Genomic DNA, 18,451 nt, shown 5'->3' on the forward strand with positions numbered 1-18,451 from the left:
ATATATAATAAAATGGTAAAACAATTCCAAATCCCACAACAATGACCAAGACATGTAACAAAAGAATACATTATAATGTTCTAGTGGGAGTCATTTCCCCTAAATATGTGATGTAGAACACTTAAGACATTCTCATAGCTGTGTGATCCCAAGTGCATTTCTAGACAAAGGGTCCACACAGTCTCTAAAGAAATGGAAATTGGTGGCACATACATGCTCCAACTGGGGCATGGCTCATCACAAAGGAATTTGGCTGTTTGCCTAATATTATGTGAAGAAAGGATAGAATACAGCAAGGTGAAAGGTGGTAAAATTGGGGTTAAAAATCTATGAGATGCCCTATGGCTATAAGTTTCTAAGGAGTCATTCTTGATATCTGTGTGTGTGTGCACGTGTGTGCACATATATACATAGTATCCATCTACTATTTGCTTAACAGCTAAAAAAATGTTATATAGTTCAGAAAACAAAGATGGAAACTACTCTCTACCTATCCTTTTTCCCTCTTCTAGACAAGAAAGTTAGAGCTTCTACCTTATAAGTTCTCTCGCATTTCACAGACATGAAATCTCACTATTATAAGATATTCCATTATTTTAAAAGGTTAGATATATGAACTGTATCACAGAAATGCACTCAGACAATCCACGTAAACTCAAATATACCAAAGTAATATTACAATTGAACATAGTGTGTTTTGTGAGTCTAAAACAGTGAATCCAAACTCTGATAATACATCATAGGTTATTAAAAATGCAGTTTCCTGTGTTTACCACAGATCCACTAAAGCAGAGGCCCATGCAGGATTTGGGCATTTTGATATAAAGGCATATGTTGTTTTATTGAGCTTTTTTTTTTTTTTTTTTACTGTACTTTGCAGATATTGCATTTTTTACACACTGAAGGTTTATGGTAACCCTGCATTAAGAAAGTCTGTGGTGCCATTTTCCTAACAACTTGGGTTCACTTCATGTCTCTGTGTCACATTTTGGTGAGTATTGCAATATTTCACGAAAGGAAGAGTTAACTGATGTGGCAAACTTCGTCGTTGTCTTATTTTCAGAAATTATCCCAGCTTCCCCAACCTTTAGCAATAACTATTCTGATAAGTCAACAGCCATCAACACTGAGGCAAGACCCTTCACCAGCAAAAATATTGCAACCTGCTGAAGGCTCAGATGATGACGACGATATTTTAGCAATATAGTTTTTTTTTTCTTTTTGTAGAGATGGGTCATCCTATGTTGCCCAGGGTGGTCTCAAACTCTTGGACTCAGGGGATCCTCCTGCATTGGCCTTCCAATATGCAAGGATTACAGGCGTGAGTCACTGGGCCTGGCTATTTTAAAGTATTTTTTATGTAAGGTATGTGCATTTAGACATAATGCTATCATATACTTAATAGACTATAGCACAGTGTAAACATAACTTCTATATGTACTGGGAAACCAAACAATTTGAGTGACTCACTTTATTTTGATATTTGTTCTATTGTGAGACCAGAAATTAAACCCATAATATCTCTGAGGTGTGCCTGTATATGCTTCATCACTGATTTTTCTGCATAGCCAGAGAAGAATCCCTAGTACAAACTCTTAGCTTTTTGGGTTTCTTTTTAGTGGATCTGATATTCTTCAACACCAATAAAACTTATACATTATTAAAAAAAGGTTTTAAATTTTCAAAAAATTCTTAATTTTTTTTGATTGACAAATTATGATTGAATACATTTATGGGGTATAATATGATGTTTTGATATGTATAGATACATGATATGGCATAATTAAATAGAGCTAACTCACATATCCATCACCTCACTTGTCTATCATTTTTTTATGGTGACACATTTGAAACATGAAAAAATGTTTTTGATATAAGAAAAAATGAATAATTTATTTAAATTCTTTGGTGGAGTAAAATATGATTCAGAAGTTGTGAAATCGGTCCATAATAACCTTTTACCAAATAAAACAAGAGAATATAATTTAAAAGTGAAGAAAGAAAGCAGAGAGAGGGAGAGAGAGAATTTGGTATTCAGGTCATCAGATGAGGGCATTCTACCGCTAATCACACCAATAATGCTGAGTTATATAATACACTTCGTTTTTTAAGTCTACTATAAGGCATATATCAGTTATCTAGAAACTTCGTTTATAAATAAAGACTTTGTATAATAATAACAATGATAACTATCACTTACTGTATTTAAAAAATCCTCTCTGCAGCCCCATGAAGCAAGAATTTGATGGTCTCCATTTCTAACAGGAAACTGAGACACAGGGACTAAATAATTTGAGCCATGTCATACAGCAAGTGAACTGAGAAGCTAGGTGTGTTCTCTTAACCACTACACATACTGCATCCTACCTATGAAGTAAACAGGAGGGATGAAGAAAAAAAAGTGGAAAATAGGAAGGAAACTAGGAAAACAAGGAGAGATAAACACAAAGGCAGAAGAGGCTGGAAGAGGCCTTTCGATGAAGTAAGCAAAGAAAAAGTACGAAATGTCCCTTATGCTGAGTCCTGCTTCCCTTGGTTACTGATTATTGTATGCCACACTGTCCCTCTAGTATTCAAGCTCCAAGTGCAGCATTGTAGCCAAAACCGCCTATCTTTACAAAAATATAGCTTTATCATGTTTTAAAAATACTTTAAAAATATGATTGTATCCTTCACAAAATCTATCTGTGTTTGCCTGAGTCTCAGGCCACTCTGTTGCTTTTTAAATTCCTCAGCAGAAACAGATCTATGTATGCTGGGAGCTGATTTATTGCAAGCAAAATATCTGAGTTATCTGCCGTTAACATCTAGATTTGAACAAAGATATTTTGTGACAATGCTGTAATTCAGAGGCATTTTAGAGCTCATGCCTTAGAAGATACTCTCAGGTAGGTAGAAGGAAGGCACAACTTGGGGCATTCCTGAGACCTTACCCATTAATTAAGTAGCAACTGTCAATTGTCTTCCTTTAAAGTGTACTGCATTTGACCCTCCTACAGTTCATTGAGGGTAACATATTCCTATTTTACAGATAAAGAAACCAACTCAGATATATTAAAGAGGCTGGGTTAGTAGGTAAAAAGTAAAAACTGAACCCCAGGGGTTGAGACTATAAATATAGTGCCCTATTTTACCACTGCCTTCCCAGGCATGGAGGTAACTCTGAAAGCCCAAGATTCAATCAGTTGAAGATCAGACGCCAAGTTGTTACCAAAGAGGTAAAGCTGACAAGAAATATAATGAGGAATAGTCTATCGCTATAAAGTAGTGATGATGAATTTATTAACTTTTTAAACTAAAACCAAGTCTAAAAAATTATTTTCAGAATCAATTAAAGTTTTTTAAATCAACTTTTTCTAAGCTTGCTGACAAATACCAAAGGCACTGAAATCTGTCTGCAGCACACTAAAGCCAAACTATGATAGTTAGGTATCTACTTGTAGGCTGGTAGCAATGACATAGTGTCAGGAATTTAGGTGATTATGTTGATAATCTTAGTAGGGTAATATTGCAGTATTCGTTCAGTCTTTCACATATTCAAAGTATATGTTGAAACATAAAAACTCCACATAAAAAGTGTGGGTTAAAATCCTCCCCATTATATGTCTTTGGGCCTGTATAGGATACTGTTTTTGATTTGAGTTGGCAGATAGAGGCCTAAGTCAGACTTTTGTCCCCACAGGATGGCCAATTTCATTATTTTCCAATATTTACTAGTTCACTCTTAATCTCTGCCAAGTATCGTGGACAAACAATATTTATTGGAAGGACTGGTTGAGAAGATAGCAGCATAAATACATAACCACTAGGAGCAATGTTCCACATCCCTGTTACCAAAGTGTTCCAGAAAACAGCAGCATTAGCATCACCTGAGAATTTGTCAAAAAGGTAAATGTTTCTATCCTAGATATACTGAATCAGAAACACAGCAATCTGTCCTTTAAACAGCTCTCCATGTAATCTTGTTGTAGACTGAGGTTTGAGAACTTCTACTCTAAGCTGATTGCTAGAGAATATCAACTTCAAATTTAAAAGATATTACAGGGTGAGTATCCCTTATCCAAAATGCTAAGGACCAGAAATGTTTTAGATTTTGGATTTTTTCAGATTTTGTAGTATTTATACATATATAATGAGATACCTTGGGGATGAGACCCACATCTAAACACGAAATTCATTTACATCTTATATACATCTACACACATAGCCTGAAGGTAATTTTATAAAATATTTTAAGTAATTTTTTGCATAAGATAAAGTTTGGACTGTGTCTGACTGCAACCCATCACATGAGGTCAGGTGCAGAATTTTCCACACACGGCAATCACATTGGCACTCAAAATGTTTTGGATTTTGGAAGCATTTTAAATTTCAGATTTTTTGATTAGGGATGTTCAACTTGTATTTTAAATTACAAAAATTGTGGTTGTTATAGACAATATTTGTGTCCCTTGTAAAAAGCATGTGTTAAAATCCTAACTCCTAATATGATGGAAGGAAGGAAAGTGAGGTCTTTGGTAGGATGGAGGCCTCATGAATGGGATTAATGCTCTTATAAAAGAGACCCTGGGAGCCCCCTCTCCCTTTCTGCCATATGAAGACACAAAGAGAGGGTGACTCTCTACAAAACTAAAAGCAGGCCCTCACCAGACACCGAATCTGCTAGCACCTTGATTTTGAATTTCCCAGCCTTCACAACTGTGAGAAATAAATTTTTGTGGCTAGGCATGCTGGCTCACATCTGTAATCCCAGCACTTTGAGAGGCTGAGACAGGTGAATCACTTGAGGCAGGAGTTGAAGACCAGCCTGACCATCATGGCGAAACACTGTCTCTACTAAAAATACAGAAATTAGCCATGCATGGTGGCATGTGCCTGTAATCCCAGCAACTCAGGAGGTTGAGGCAGGAGAATACCTTAAACCTGGGAGGCAGAGGTTGCAGTGAGCCAGGATTGTACCACTGCACTCCAGCCTGGGCAACAGAGCAAGACTCTATCAAAATAAATGAATAAATAAATAAGAAATACATTTTTGTTATTTAACCCACTTGGTCTATGACAGATTGTTATAGCAGACCAAATGGACTAAGACACTAGCATATCACAAAATTTGCTCCAAAATATAATTGCTTACCACATGCCCACATATCCACTGGCTTTCCATAAGGATCTTTACGTAAAACTTCTGGAGAAAGATATCCAGGTGTGCCAGCAAAACCTAGGGGAAAGAGGTGTTAATGAGTCACAGTTGAATTGACAAAACAATATGAAATGGGAAACTAAGAAAGAAAATTTTCGGGAGCTTCTTTATCTGATGATATGTTTTTCAAAATACAACAAGGTTCTCAGAGCAATAAATAGTGTAGACTTTCTCTTTATAGAAATATCAACACTAGTATGCCCTGCCCTGCAACTCATTTGAAAAAAATATATCTTTTTTTTCAGATATGAAGGCCAATCTACTACGCTGCAAAGTCACTCTGTACATTTAAGGCCATTTCCGGTTAGTAATTCTTATTGTCCTTTATGTATATGAGAGTTAAAACTACACCTGAAAAGAAATATGGAGAAGAACTCACCAGGAGAAGATATAAGTCCAAAATATATCACAGAGCTCACTGTGTACTAATAAATAATCAGTATGTACTTGTAACTGGCAACTAAAGAGAAGATGCAGGAATATTCAGATGAATCACTATTAAACAAGTATCAACTAGACATTCAACTTAAGAAAGAGATGTAGTAAGAAAAACTAGATGGGGAAAGAAAACTTCGTATTATACATATTGGCATAGAATTCAATAAGTTACACTTAAAAACAATTTATAGCTAGAATCTAGAGTAAAATACTTATTTCTGAAAATAACAGTTTTTTAAATAATAATGTTTGCTTGGAACGCACTAAAAATAACTATCCTCATTTGGAAGTTTTCTTTAAAAGCACAAATAAACCAAAAAAAAAAATCTTTTTAAAAGTATATATAATGGAATTTCTCCAACCACAGATCACTGATGAAACACACTGTATACTTACTGAAATGCAAAGTGTCCAAGAAAGAAACTTTTTCCCCCTCATTTCTGTGACAAGTTTATACTTATTAAGTACAAACAACATGCAAAGAGGTATTAAAAAGACAATATATACAACACAGTTACTTCTCTGAACAAAATAGAAAATGAGGAAAACAATTTTGCACTCAATCTTTTTTCTTTTCTATTACCATTCTTCTTTTTCTGTTTGTTTTGGGGGAAGATTGGATAGACAATTAGAAGGGACGCCAAGGAAAGACCTGTATGTTGTAATTTAGCTTCAAATGGACCCTGGGTAATCCATCTGTACCTCAAACTTGCCTTGAAATAAATATTTGGTTGGTAGTTGTGAGGTAAAGAGAATTACTGACAATAATGGTGGTTCCACTGCCTAAAGCTTGAAGATTTCCTCAAGGAGTGATATGCAGTCTGTGAATTCCAAGGTAGAGATGGGCACAATTGCTTTAAAGAGTTTGCCAGTGCTTCTGTCCCCTCCACTCTCACCATCCTTCTCCAACTCCTCTAGAGTTGACAGGCACTGAGACTCCAATGAGAAACCGATGCTAAAGTCCAGATTAAATCCAATGTTCTTAGTGAGCACTTGCAGATCCTTTATCATCTGGCTACCCTTCATTCATTCAACATGATTTCATTCTCCTTCTGAGCCTTTGACCTGACTAATCTCTTTAAGGTCTTTAAAAAATGGTCTTCTCATTGTCACCCTTGATACTACTTTTTCTGTTCCTTGAATCCTCAATATTTTTTCTCTACCCGTTTTCTAACAGAGAGTGGCTCTAAGTTATTTCCATCTTAGAACTCTCCTTAGCTACCTACAGTTCTCAGTGATCCCTTCTCACCCTGAATTTCAACCACTCTTTTATACATAATCTGTACTCTTCTGTCTAAATCAGTAAACTTTAATAATGTATGATTTCAATAACTTAGAATGCATGGCCAGAAATAGGAAATGTTAACAATATCTCTCCTAAGCTTCCCTAAGACAGGGAAGTAAGTTATTATGTGAGTAAGAAATGAAAAGATCATTTAAAATGTAAATTATTACAAACTTCTTCTGGAGACTAAAATTCTAAGAGAACACCATCATGCTCATTCTCACTTAGTTACAATCATCATTTGAGCAGTCAATGGGGTCCTTACCCCAAGAATATTGAAGCATATATCTAAATGCATGGATGTTAGGACACAATGTACTGTACAATGTGACCTCATAAATACAGACATACGGGGGGTAAAATAGATAAGACCTTCTTTGTGGGAAACTAAACTTACAAGAATGTAGGATTCTCATACTACATGCCATCAATAGAAAAAGTAATGAGAGCTTGCCTTTTTTAGGGATAGCGTATATTTCTTACTTTGAAAAACCAATAAGAATATCAAAATAGATAATACAAAGAGAAAAGAGAATTACTGACTGCTGGAAATGTATCCATTATAACATACTGGCATAAAAAGAACCTTAATATCATAAAAAAGAGACATAACAGCAACCAAGCAAAGTAATTCTTCCACGAACCAAGATCTTGGTAGTTATGTTTCTTTTTTGTTTCCCAGCAGCAACAAAATGCTAGAAATGTATTGCAAATAACATGTCCAGTTCCATAAGAGAAACAGAATATATCTGAATATTTCCTTTTCTAGCCATCTTATCAAGTATAGTGACAGGGTGTTTACTTCTACCATTTTTGGCTAGTGTTCCAACAGACCAGACTAGAAAATGAAAAGTAAATATGGGAAAAAACAAGCAAGTTTGGACTTGAAAAATGATAATTTAAAAAAAATCCACAATAAACAGCTTCCATAATGCTTTGTATTATCTATTATGTTGTTTTGTATACATATTATATGTTTTTTTCTTATTTGTAATAGACCTTGTATATTTATTAAAATAAAATTATGTAAAAGCCTGAAGCTCTGGTATTTCACATAATGAAGAAAGAGTTCTGCTCTTTATCAAAATTAGAATAACCATAATCATTGATATTACATTTTGAAAGATAAAATTAATCAGTCAAAATACATGGGACTATAATGGCAGATCATAATGAATAAACATCAAAACAGGTCATTCATTATTAAAACATGCCTTTACTCCTAATACTTAAAATATATCTGGCAGTTCATTAGAAAGAAACATAGAACACCACATGTCTCCTTTTTCCTCAGGTTACCATGAAGATTTGCGTGAACTTGAGAAAAGAAAAAGAAAGAGAAAAAAGAAGTATATTCTCCTAAGTTTAGACACTATGTTTTTCTGTACTTTTGAAATACTGAATCGCCTTAGAACTTAAGATGTTGCTTCTTTTAAACGTTATTACTCTAACAGGTACCTTAACAATAACTTAATTGTTGATAGCACCATACTGATGAAGTGGAAATTTTATTGCTGAGCTGTCACTGCTTCTTTGGGACCAGCTTGTTTTTAGAAATCAATAACAATTTGAAAACCTATGTACTTTTATTTGGACGCTATTGCTTTTACTGACCTGATATTCGTCTTCTACTCACTGATTCACTAAATAACTTTCACTGAATATGCAAAGAACTATGTCATTGTTTCACACCAAGACGGTTTTGAAAACTTATTGAACATCCTTTATAGCTCACTCAAGTTTCTATGGACTATTTCACTCAGTCTTATAACAGTCCTGTGAAGAAGTGTTTATTATCCCATTTACAAAGAGCACAGTGACCTCACAGATTTAAAGTGACTTGCTCAATATCATACAGCTGTTAAGAATCAGAGCCAAGATATAAATTCATATATTCTGATTCAAAAAGTAAAATTGTTCTCACTACACATAGCCCTATTCTCAAACTGTATGTGTCCTAGCAGAGGAGATAAAACATTAAGCTCAAAAACAGAAGAGATTTAAGGAGCTTCATTCCAACATTCTTGTAATCATCAAACACAGCTGCTGATGTTAATTTGAGCCTCAGACCTGATAACAAAGGCTTCTATCTTACTCCTGATATCCAATCATCACCTTTACCAATTTCTGGCAATTATATTCCTGGGCCTAAGTTCCCATTTTTGTATCCTGCCTCATACTCCAAGTCTCTCATGAGGTGGGGTCCTGCTTTGCTCTACACAGGACTCCAGTCCTGTCTTCGAACCCAATGTCTGGGACTTTCATGTTTCCTAAACAGATTCCCTTAGAGTTCATATTTCTTGTCTGATCTGTATGTTACTTGGAACTTGTTTGCTCCTACACCCTCCCTAGTCAAATCTATCATCATGCATAATTTGAATGATTGCTTTAGTCTAACTGGGTCCTTGCTTTCAGATTAACTATCCTTAAATCATCTTCTATACTTCTACTGGAATCATTATTAAACAACATACACCTCTCTTCTAAAAATGTTTCACCAGATCCCAAAACCTCTAAGGTGAAATCCAAACCCTTCAAATAAACATAAAATCATTTCCTGCCTCATTAACTACTATTCACCTGAGTATACTTTAGCTTTATCAAACTTCTTGTTTTACTGTAATAGAAAAAATAGTTTCATGCCTCTGAGCCTTTCCATGTGCAGATCCCTCTATCTGGAATGCTTTAATCTTCTTGCATGACGGTGAACAAAGTCCCATTCATCCTTTAGGCAACCATAGGTGTTAAGGCAATTATCGAACCTCTCTCCAGAGGCAGGTTTTTGTACTTCCTGTCTTGTGTTCCCTCAGCTCCTTATACATTCCTATGTTAAGATACTCCCATCCTGAATGGTAAATAGTTACTGATACAAAAGCCTCAGCTCCTCCAGGGTCAGGACTTCCTACTTAATTTATGTATCTCTAATATTTGCTTTGCCCATCTCTGTGATAGCCCCACTACTTCCTGTTCAACCTTTAACTCCTGTTACAATATATTCTTTCTGTGTTAACTGTACTCTTTTCCAGGATACAGAGATCATTTGAATCTGTAATTTACAGACCTAATCTAGGTCCTACCTTCTTTCAGTTTGCAGTTAATGGGAACAAGATTATTAAAAAGTTAAAATATTATTAACAAAATGACAAGTTTGGAGGTATTAAATTCATCTGGGATTGGAGGGTAAAAAGACAATGTAAAAGGTAATATTAAACATGGGAGGGGCTTCAAACAAGAATAACTGTCAGGTACTACTGAAACAGGACAGGCAGCAGGAACTAAGGTCCTGCATTAGGCTGCCAGGGAGGCTTGGCACACCATCCACTCCCAGTAACAGCTGGGGCGGATAACGGAGATGTGGTGAATCCTGGGAGTAATATGCACATCTCGGGAGATGTGTACATTAGGGATACAGAAAAGCGTTTGCATATAAAACAAAGAAATAGCATGTTTTTAGTCCTCTATTTGTTGTGCTCAGAAGAAAAGAAACCAGAAATGAAGGGCATTAAAAAATTATCTAACCTCAACACACTGAAAGTCAGGAGAGAAGGAAGACAGGCTTGGGGAGAGGTTATATTTTTAGAACTCTACATGAGAAGTGGGTTGGATATTGGAAAATGGCAGAGAGAGGCATATGAAAATTAATGAGTAAATAATTTATTCAGGTTGAATACTGAAACAAAACCTAAGTCTGGTTAGAAATACTATAATTTAAATTTATTTAGAATAAATTTCTTCCTTAATTGTAAAGAAGCAGAAATTTCATCACATAAAAATTTCTAAATTATCAGAATTTTTGAGAGGAAAGTGGCATGTTGAAGACATATAAAATAACTAAGGTGAAATATACACATAAATACATGCTTCATAATTTTTAAACAATCTTTAATTCATAAATCATAAAGTATTATATGTGAAATAGGCTGTGTTTCTTGAGCATCTACTATTCACATAGCAGTTTTTGGCATCCTATGAGGCTGTATGCAAACAATCAACTTTCTTTCAAATAAAAAAGTACTCTTTGAATGTTGTAATCCTCTAATTAATGCTTACTAAATAAGGCACTTTCTCAAACATCCTTTGAGAAAAAAAGTATATGTCTTCTTGTTCTCCCATTAATATTTTCCCTTAAATTATTTCTAGATTATATACCCTTTAATGTCAATAAAAGTAAGTGCTTATAAAGGCACAATATCTTAAAATTAGTCAAATTGTTATTAGAATGAACTTTTCCATGTTATTTTCACTAGGAAGTGGGATTAGGAGCCAGAAGTCAGAAGCCAGAAGACTACAGGTAGCATGAAGGAGGGGGCCCTACTCACCAAACCACGCCTGCTGGTCCCCTTGAACTTCTATGGCTAAGCCAAAGTCTGCCAATTTCACAGCTGCTCCCTTGGATTTGCTAGCTAAAAGCAAATTCTCAGGCTTTATTTAGAAAGAAAAAAAAAGAGACTGAAGTGAGAACCTATTTTAAGCGACTATTCAAAACTAACAACATTTTACAGGATTAGGGGGAAAAAAATTCATGCACTGTCATCTCTCCTGGAGACTGCCATTCCTAAATCCCAGGGAAAATACAGTTAGAAAACGATTAAATATTATCATGTGTGCAGGCTTCAGACAGATGCATAACTGTCCTAGAGAGATACTGGGTAGAAGAGAGAATATACTTGGGGCGGGATCAAATGAATGACAGCACCTGTCTTGACCTGCTCACATGTTTCCAAGGACCGCTCAGGATTCAGACTTGGCCATGGACATTGACTTAGAAGCCTAACAGAGCAGACATTTTCAGCAGAAGGAAACTTGGCAAAATAATAACAAGAGTTGGACCAATCTACAGACATTTGGCAAATGAAACTGTGCAAATTAAATCCTAGTTAACTTCAAGAGTTTGGACCCAAATGTAGTGATTTTGATTCCTCAATGTTTCCAAACAATTTTGGTACAAATTTTGGAGACTTACTCTGAATTATGTATTAAAATTGCTGTCTTTAAGAATCTGTTTATTCTTAAAGGCAGAAAGAGTATACTACTATTTGCCAAATGTTATAGTCAGCTTTTTTTTCCTTTATAAGCCAGCTTTTAAAACATAATTTACATTTCTTCAAAGTGTGATTCAGAGCATTACTTATATATTTATTCTTCCATCTCAGAGTACTATGAGAAAGACATATTTTTATTTTCTCGGGCATTTATCATTATGCAAGGGCTGATAACTCAGTCTTGGAATAAGGCTGTGTCTATACCACTGTTTCCCAACCAATGTTATCAAGACACATTAGTACTTTGAAAATAAGCACCAGGGAACAGTCTTCAATTTCCACGAATCACTTTTGTGGATTTTAAGAAATGAAGATGGTTAGGAAAAGGAGGCTGATTAATATATACAGTTAAGGATGTACAACTCCAAAGTCGATAAATATATTGGGTTAGAATGTATATGGGAGAATGGTTCAAAGTCCTCCTATTTGGGGACAAAAGCCAGCAAATTTAGAGGTGTGTCTCAGACTGAAAAAAGCTGGGAAACAATGGACTCTACAAGTGCCAAAACGATTGTCTGAAAATCTAAAAATTCAGTCAATCAAATTCATTTTGTTTATATGTTAATAAACAAGAAATGTCATGCTTTAAAAATCAAATTGGCTACATTTTTCTCACTGAATTAGTCAGTTCTGTTGCTTGTTTCGACCTTGTGTAAACACAGCCTAAACCAGTACCTAATTTATTAATTAAGCCAGCCATGCACATTAGCAAAGACCCATAACCAGAACTTGGAAGAAATTAAGTTAAATCTGTAAGAAATTAGAATGTTGGCGAGTAAGTTTTAACCAAATACCAGACTTCTTCAGGCTATTGTTGCTCACTGCCATCAGATTCATCGCTATTATAATGACTGGTAAATGTGAGAAAACTTTTCTAATTTTGTGGGACTGATAGGGATTTTAACTACCTCAACACTAAATACATAATTTAATTTGGAGTATGGGATGAAGATATCTCAAGAATATAAAAGGCTTTTATTCTGAAATGACTTTTAGTAAAACCTAACATTTCAAATTTATTTGGAACTTTGTTTATCAATATACAATAGTATCTACTCATGTTAAATTATTTTCAATTGACATTTTATTTTTGCAACTAAAATTTATGGTCTACCACATTGATGCATTTCCTAATTTGATCAAGAAGTTAAGTTCCAACTATTAATTCATGGAATAATCAACTTGGATAAAGCTCATCAAACTGTAAGCAATGGTTGATTCTAATTCTTTCTTCACTTTCAAAAGCATTGGCATGTCAGAGATTTCTGTTAATACACATCTGTCCTAATTTGTCAACCACAGACTCAGTTCCAATCACTTTAGAAATCACATTTTAGGTGTTTGAAGTCAAGTGATAAGTTTGTTGAGCAACTGTCAGCGTCACTGGTAAATAACCTTTTAAAAAATAGTGTGTTTTCACTCTTATCACTAAATGAAAAAGCTGCTGGGCAGGGCTATGTGCATTATGCCTCAAGCACCAAGAACCTGCCGATTCAGAAGAAATGGAACATCTTAAAGTTTTATCATGCACATATATCCTCTGAATGACTGGGGCAAATATTCATAACTAAAGAAGACCTCACTGTAGGGCCTTTGTGAGTCATCCAGAAAATAGTAAATCCATCTGGACCAGAGTTGCACCTTATACTCTTGAAGACTGTTCAGCTGCAGTTATGTACAAGAAAAGGCAGGGTTATTTGAAGGTGACTGTGTAGGTGTAACAATGAAGAGACTAACATGATTTCATATTTATGTATATCTTTAGGCAAACCTGAAATATATAATTATATAATAAAATTTAAAAATTAGGATGATTACTAAAATTTAGGATCTAAAATGAAATTGTATAATGAAAACTAAAAAGTTTAGGATGATGAGTTTAAGGGATTATTCACTTTTTAATATTTCATCACAAGATTGCTTTAAAGGGCAGCTCCAATGAAACATTAAAAATAATCACACAAGTTTGATTTCTATATAACTCTTTGGTATATATCAGTTTGAATAATCCTCCTATCATGTTCTGTGATTGTGTGGGAGGCTTAGTCACTAAGACTTTCTAAAGGAACATTTTAATCAGGACAAGCACATTTATTCTAATTTTCCTGAATTACTACCACTCACATAGCTTCCAAGTTAAAAATATTGTACTACAAAATTTTGTTGGCAAGGTTAGTTTAAATTCTGAATGCCTACAGAAAGGAAGATAATTTGCAGATATAGTTTACCCAAGCTGAAAGGGTAGAATTTCTCACCTAATTAATGATTACCTCCTTAGAAAGGACCACCACTACACAATTATTTGCTACTATTCCACTTTTTTGATTTTCTAACACAAATCAGACAGATGAGATCAGAAACCCCGATCTTCAAATGTAGCTAGTTGACTATGGACCACAGCACTGTGAGAGAAACAGGCAGGGTGATGATTTAGATGAAGATCTGGGTTCATGTCCTGGCCCTAACTGTTATTACCTGTGTTGACTTGGGCAACTCACAAATGCCTGGAGCTAATTAATTAGTTCCTTAATTTCTCAAATGAACATTATAAGGTACTAAATTATATCTCATAACAGTTTCTATGAAATAATAAAATCACACTGGGTTTTATCATAGGAGCTCTGTCCTCTCTGGTGACAACATACACATTAGTGATTAGCTACTACATTCCAGTGCAGCTGGTCATTTCAATGTGCAGAACATTTAATATTTGTAACTTGAGGAATGTCTTTATTAATGACGCCAACTTAATGCAATCTATTATGTTAGTCTTTATATATTGAAAGGATCTTTAGATTCTTATAATGAAATCCCTTTCTAGGTTGGTTTTTAAATAGAGTGCACAGACATTCTTACACATAGGTTCCTTCCCCACCCCCATTGCTTCCTAATGATGCAGGATTTTCCATGACATCTGGTCTCAGTGTCAACAACCATTTATAGCATATCAGCTGTAATGAGCAGCAACTGTTTGCAAGTTTTGTTCTGTACTTTCATATGAATACAATGGCAACTTCTTTCAATATGATTCAAGGTTTTCTTGAAACTGTTCAAATGCCTCAAAGTACACAGGCAGGCTGATGGAATCACTTTCAGAACTGGAAGAGACTTGGGAGATAAAATAACTCAAATCTTTCAGTTTCTACATGAGGTAGGGAGGCCCAAAAACATGAAGCCAAGACCTGAAGCTAGATTTTCTAATTCCTTCCTTTTAAAGATGTGATACTAAAGAAACTCCACTAATTGTATAAAAACAGTTATTTTTAAAAGGTAGTTCATTCGGTACATGTTTTTAGAAGAATTTGAAGTACTCAAAAATATTTACTACCCATATCCAAAACTTATGAAAAAAACATAGTTTTAACCTTGCTTCACCAATTATCATATCTTTATTAAGAAACTGATTTGGCAAAAGCAATGGCCTTTAGCATTAATCATATCAGGCTTTAATTTGTGCACATCTAAAAGACTCAATCATTAGGAATACACACGTAAAATCATGTGTGTTTTATCTCTTTTTAAATTTTGGAATATTATAAAAAGCAAATTAGTAATTTTATTATTCCATATTATTTAATTCTTACATTCCTTTGGATATTATTTTTTAAGGAGTAAAAATTGTCTTTCAAAATTTATTTCCTTTATTGGAGAATCTCACTCTTTTAACAGAAAATCATTCTCTGCTTGGTGTGTTTTCTGTCACTTATCTTTTGCCAAAGAAGGTGCGAATGAAGCTCCCCAAAATAAACTATTCTTTTTTTTTTTTTAGTTTTGCATGAATTGAAAAGCTTGAATGTCAAGCTCACTTGTCCCATTTGTATACATGGTACAAAGGATTTTAGCTTTTATTTTTGTGTGGAATTAATGCCTGAATTCATGTACTTAGCACAAGGAGTTTCTAGCAGATGTATGTGCTATAAGTTTGCAATTAGGAAGTACTCTTTCTATTGCTATGCATATATGAGCAAGTTCATAAGAATCATTCTGTATTCCATTCCTGTTTATTAATTTACTTTTACATTATCAGCACACACTGCTGGGTAGACTGAAAGACCCAGAGTGTAACTGCAGTGGGATAGTGCCAATTACCCACAGCTTCTCCACTGCCTGACAAACACTAGACACTCAATAAAGAAATACTGGAATGACTAAATGAATTATTAAACTGATTAAATAATACTTTGTTTCAAAAATATCTAAACATACATACACAGATGATGTGTTCCTTAAACTTTTATCTAAACAAGGCTCTGAGAAAAGTATACTTGTGATTTTATAATTATCCAAAATATAAATTTCACAGGTTGACATATCTACTACCCATGGTTAACAAGAATTTACTAGCTGGGCATGGTGACTCACGCTTGTAATCCCAGCACTTTGGGAGGCCAAGGCGGGCGGATCACAAGGTTGGGAGATCAAGACCATCCTGGCTAACATGGTGAACCCGTGTCTCTCTAAAAATACAAAAAAATTAGTCGGGCGTGGTGGCGAGTGCCTGTAGTTCCAGACACTCCAGAGGCTGAGGCAGGAAAATGGCGTGAACCCGGGAGGCAGAGCTTGCAGTCAGCCGAGATTGCGCCACTGCACTCCAGCCTGGGCAAACGAGCAAGACTCTGTCTCAAAAAAAACAAAAAACAAAAAACAAATTACTAAATACTTCTCATCTCTCCACTTCCCTGAAAACTAATTCCTTTCTACTCTGGTCATAAATTTATTTCTATGAAACAGCCTTAAAGTTCCCATCAAATCTCCAAACTCTCTTCATTAAAATTTCTCTTTCTCTCTCATATCCATCTAATCCATCTATCCATCCATTCAATGACGTTTCCATTAAGTAATGTCGTTCTTCTGAATAGGGGCTAATACTAAAGGCAGTATTCTCTGCTGAACCAATTCACAGGGTGTTAATTTGTTGCTAAAGATTCAGTTGTGTGTATGAAGCCTCCTGTCCAGATTGTTGTTCATGAAATAGTTTAATAACCATTTCTGGTATATTTGAACTGCAGAAATCTTACTATTTTGTTTCAAATATAGTTATTTGAAAAAGCATAGCTTTATAACTATCTCCTTTACTTATTCTGTCAACTAAGTCAAAGAAATTGTATTCTCCAGGATCTTAAATGAGAAAACATACTGATCTGACATTCCTTTATTTCTTGTGACATTAAAAATTGTCATTTGTTACTGCAACCTTGCTTTGACCTAATATTTTTCTGAATGCAGTACTTGTCTGATGTACTTCCTCCTTTCTGGGAAGAACATCACCAACACGCTTTTCACATATGTATATATATTGTTTTTTTTTTTTTTTTTTTTTTTTTTGTAGGGATCGGGTCTTGCTATGTTGCACAGGCTGGTATTGAACTCCTGGCCTCAAGCAATCCTCTTGCCTCAGTCTCCCAAAGTGCTTGGATTACAGGCATGTGCCACTGCACCTGGCCTACATACATATTTTTAAATGATCCTTAATTCAATGGCCAGCAGGGTTTCATGCACACAAGGTCTGTTCTTGTTTTGCTCAGTAATTTATGTCCACATTTAAAATGATGCGTAAGTAGCTGCTGAAGGAATGTTTGATGAATATTCATCCTTCTCTTTTTGTATTTGAACTTTAAACCACCAACTCACAAATATCCAACACTGAGTTACAGCACTCAGCTCTTTATAAAGAATCTATATTTTTAAGCACCCGATATTAATTGTCTTCATGCAGCAATCAAATGTGGCAAATGCATTTTATTCTTCTTTGTCTCGTTTTCCAAAGGCTGTGGTCAATGCTACCTTACTGATTTTCTAAATGAAAAAGTTTTACTTCATATACCTGTCTACTGCCAAATTGTACTGCCCCTACTCTACGTTATATCATTTTCTTTATTCCTAATGATACAGATTTTGTTTATCTCTGGAAGGCCCGTAGGCAGGACTATTTTAACCTTTTGATTCACTAAACTTAGAACCATTTTCCCAAATTATTCTGAATGTTGCTAGCAAAATTATTTTCCTATCATTGTTTTGACTCATTCTTTGGTCTCTTTACAGGCTTTTAATTCATCCAATTAACTAAACTGAGAAGTAGTAGTGATTAAGCATGCAGACTTGGAATCAAATTTCTTAGGCATCAATCATATTTTACTAGCTGAGTGATCTTAAGTTCTTTCACTTGTGTTTGCTAAATTTTCATTTATGTACTATGGGAATGATCAGAGCGCCTTCCTCATAAAGTTCTGAAGACTGTATGATAAGACAATGCAGGGTACATGGTAACTGCTTGATAAATGGCATCTTTTGCCATTTTGATTATTAAGGTCCTCACTTGATCCAAACACTCCCAAAGACTACAGTCCTATCCCTGAACTGTACTGTACTGTTTATCACCACCACTAGATCCTCCTAATACTATCTAGATCTATATTAATTGGCCTGCCACTGGACACACCTTAGACAAATGGTTGTGGTCCATGTATCCACTAGGTTCTGCCTGGT

General features: G+C 34.9%; 1 protein-coding gene across 50 annotated transcripts in view; it reads right to left on the reverse strand.

Moving 5' to 3' along the window:
• CAMK2D (calcium/calmodulin dependent protein kinase II delta) overlaps positions 1-18,451 on the reverse strand; it is a 305,845-nt gene that overhangs the window by 69,890 nt on the left and 217,504 nt on the right. For all 50 annotated transcript variants that reach the window (XM_045392801.3, XM_045392793.3, XM_065545414.2 and 47 more), the window contains 2 exons: positions 11,243-11,345; positions 5,135-5,218 (listed from right to left, as the gene is read on the reverse strand). In XM_045392801.3, the coding sequence (XP_045248736.1) occupies positions 5,135-5,218; positions 11,243-11,345 (187 nt within the window). The remainder of the gene's footprint in view (positions 1-5,134; positions 5,219-11,242; positions 11,346-18,451) is intronic.

The sequence above is a fragment of the Macaca fascicularis genome, chromosome 5 (genome assembly GCF_037993035.2).
Source record: "Macaca fascicularis isolate 582-1 chromosome 5, T2T-MFA8v1.1".
Lineage (NCBI taxonomy): Eukaryota > Metazoa > Chordata > Mammalia > Primates > Cercopithecidae > Macaca > Macaca fascicularis.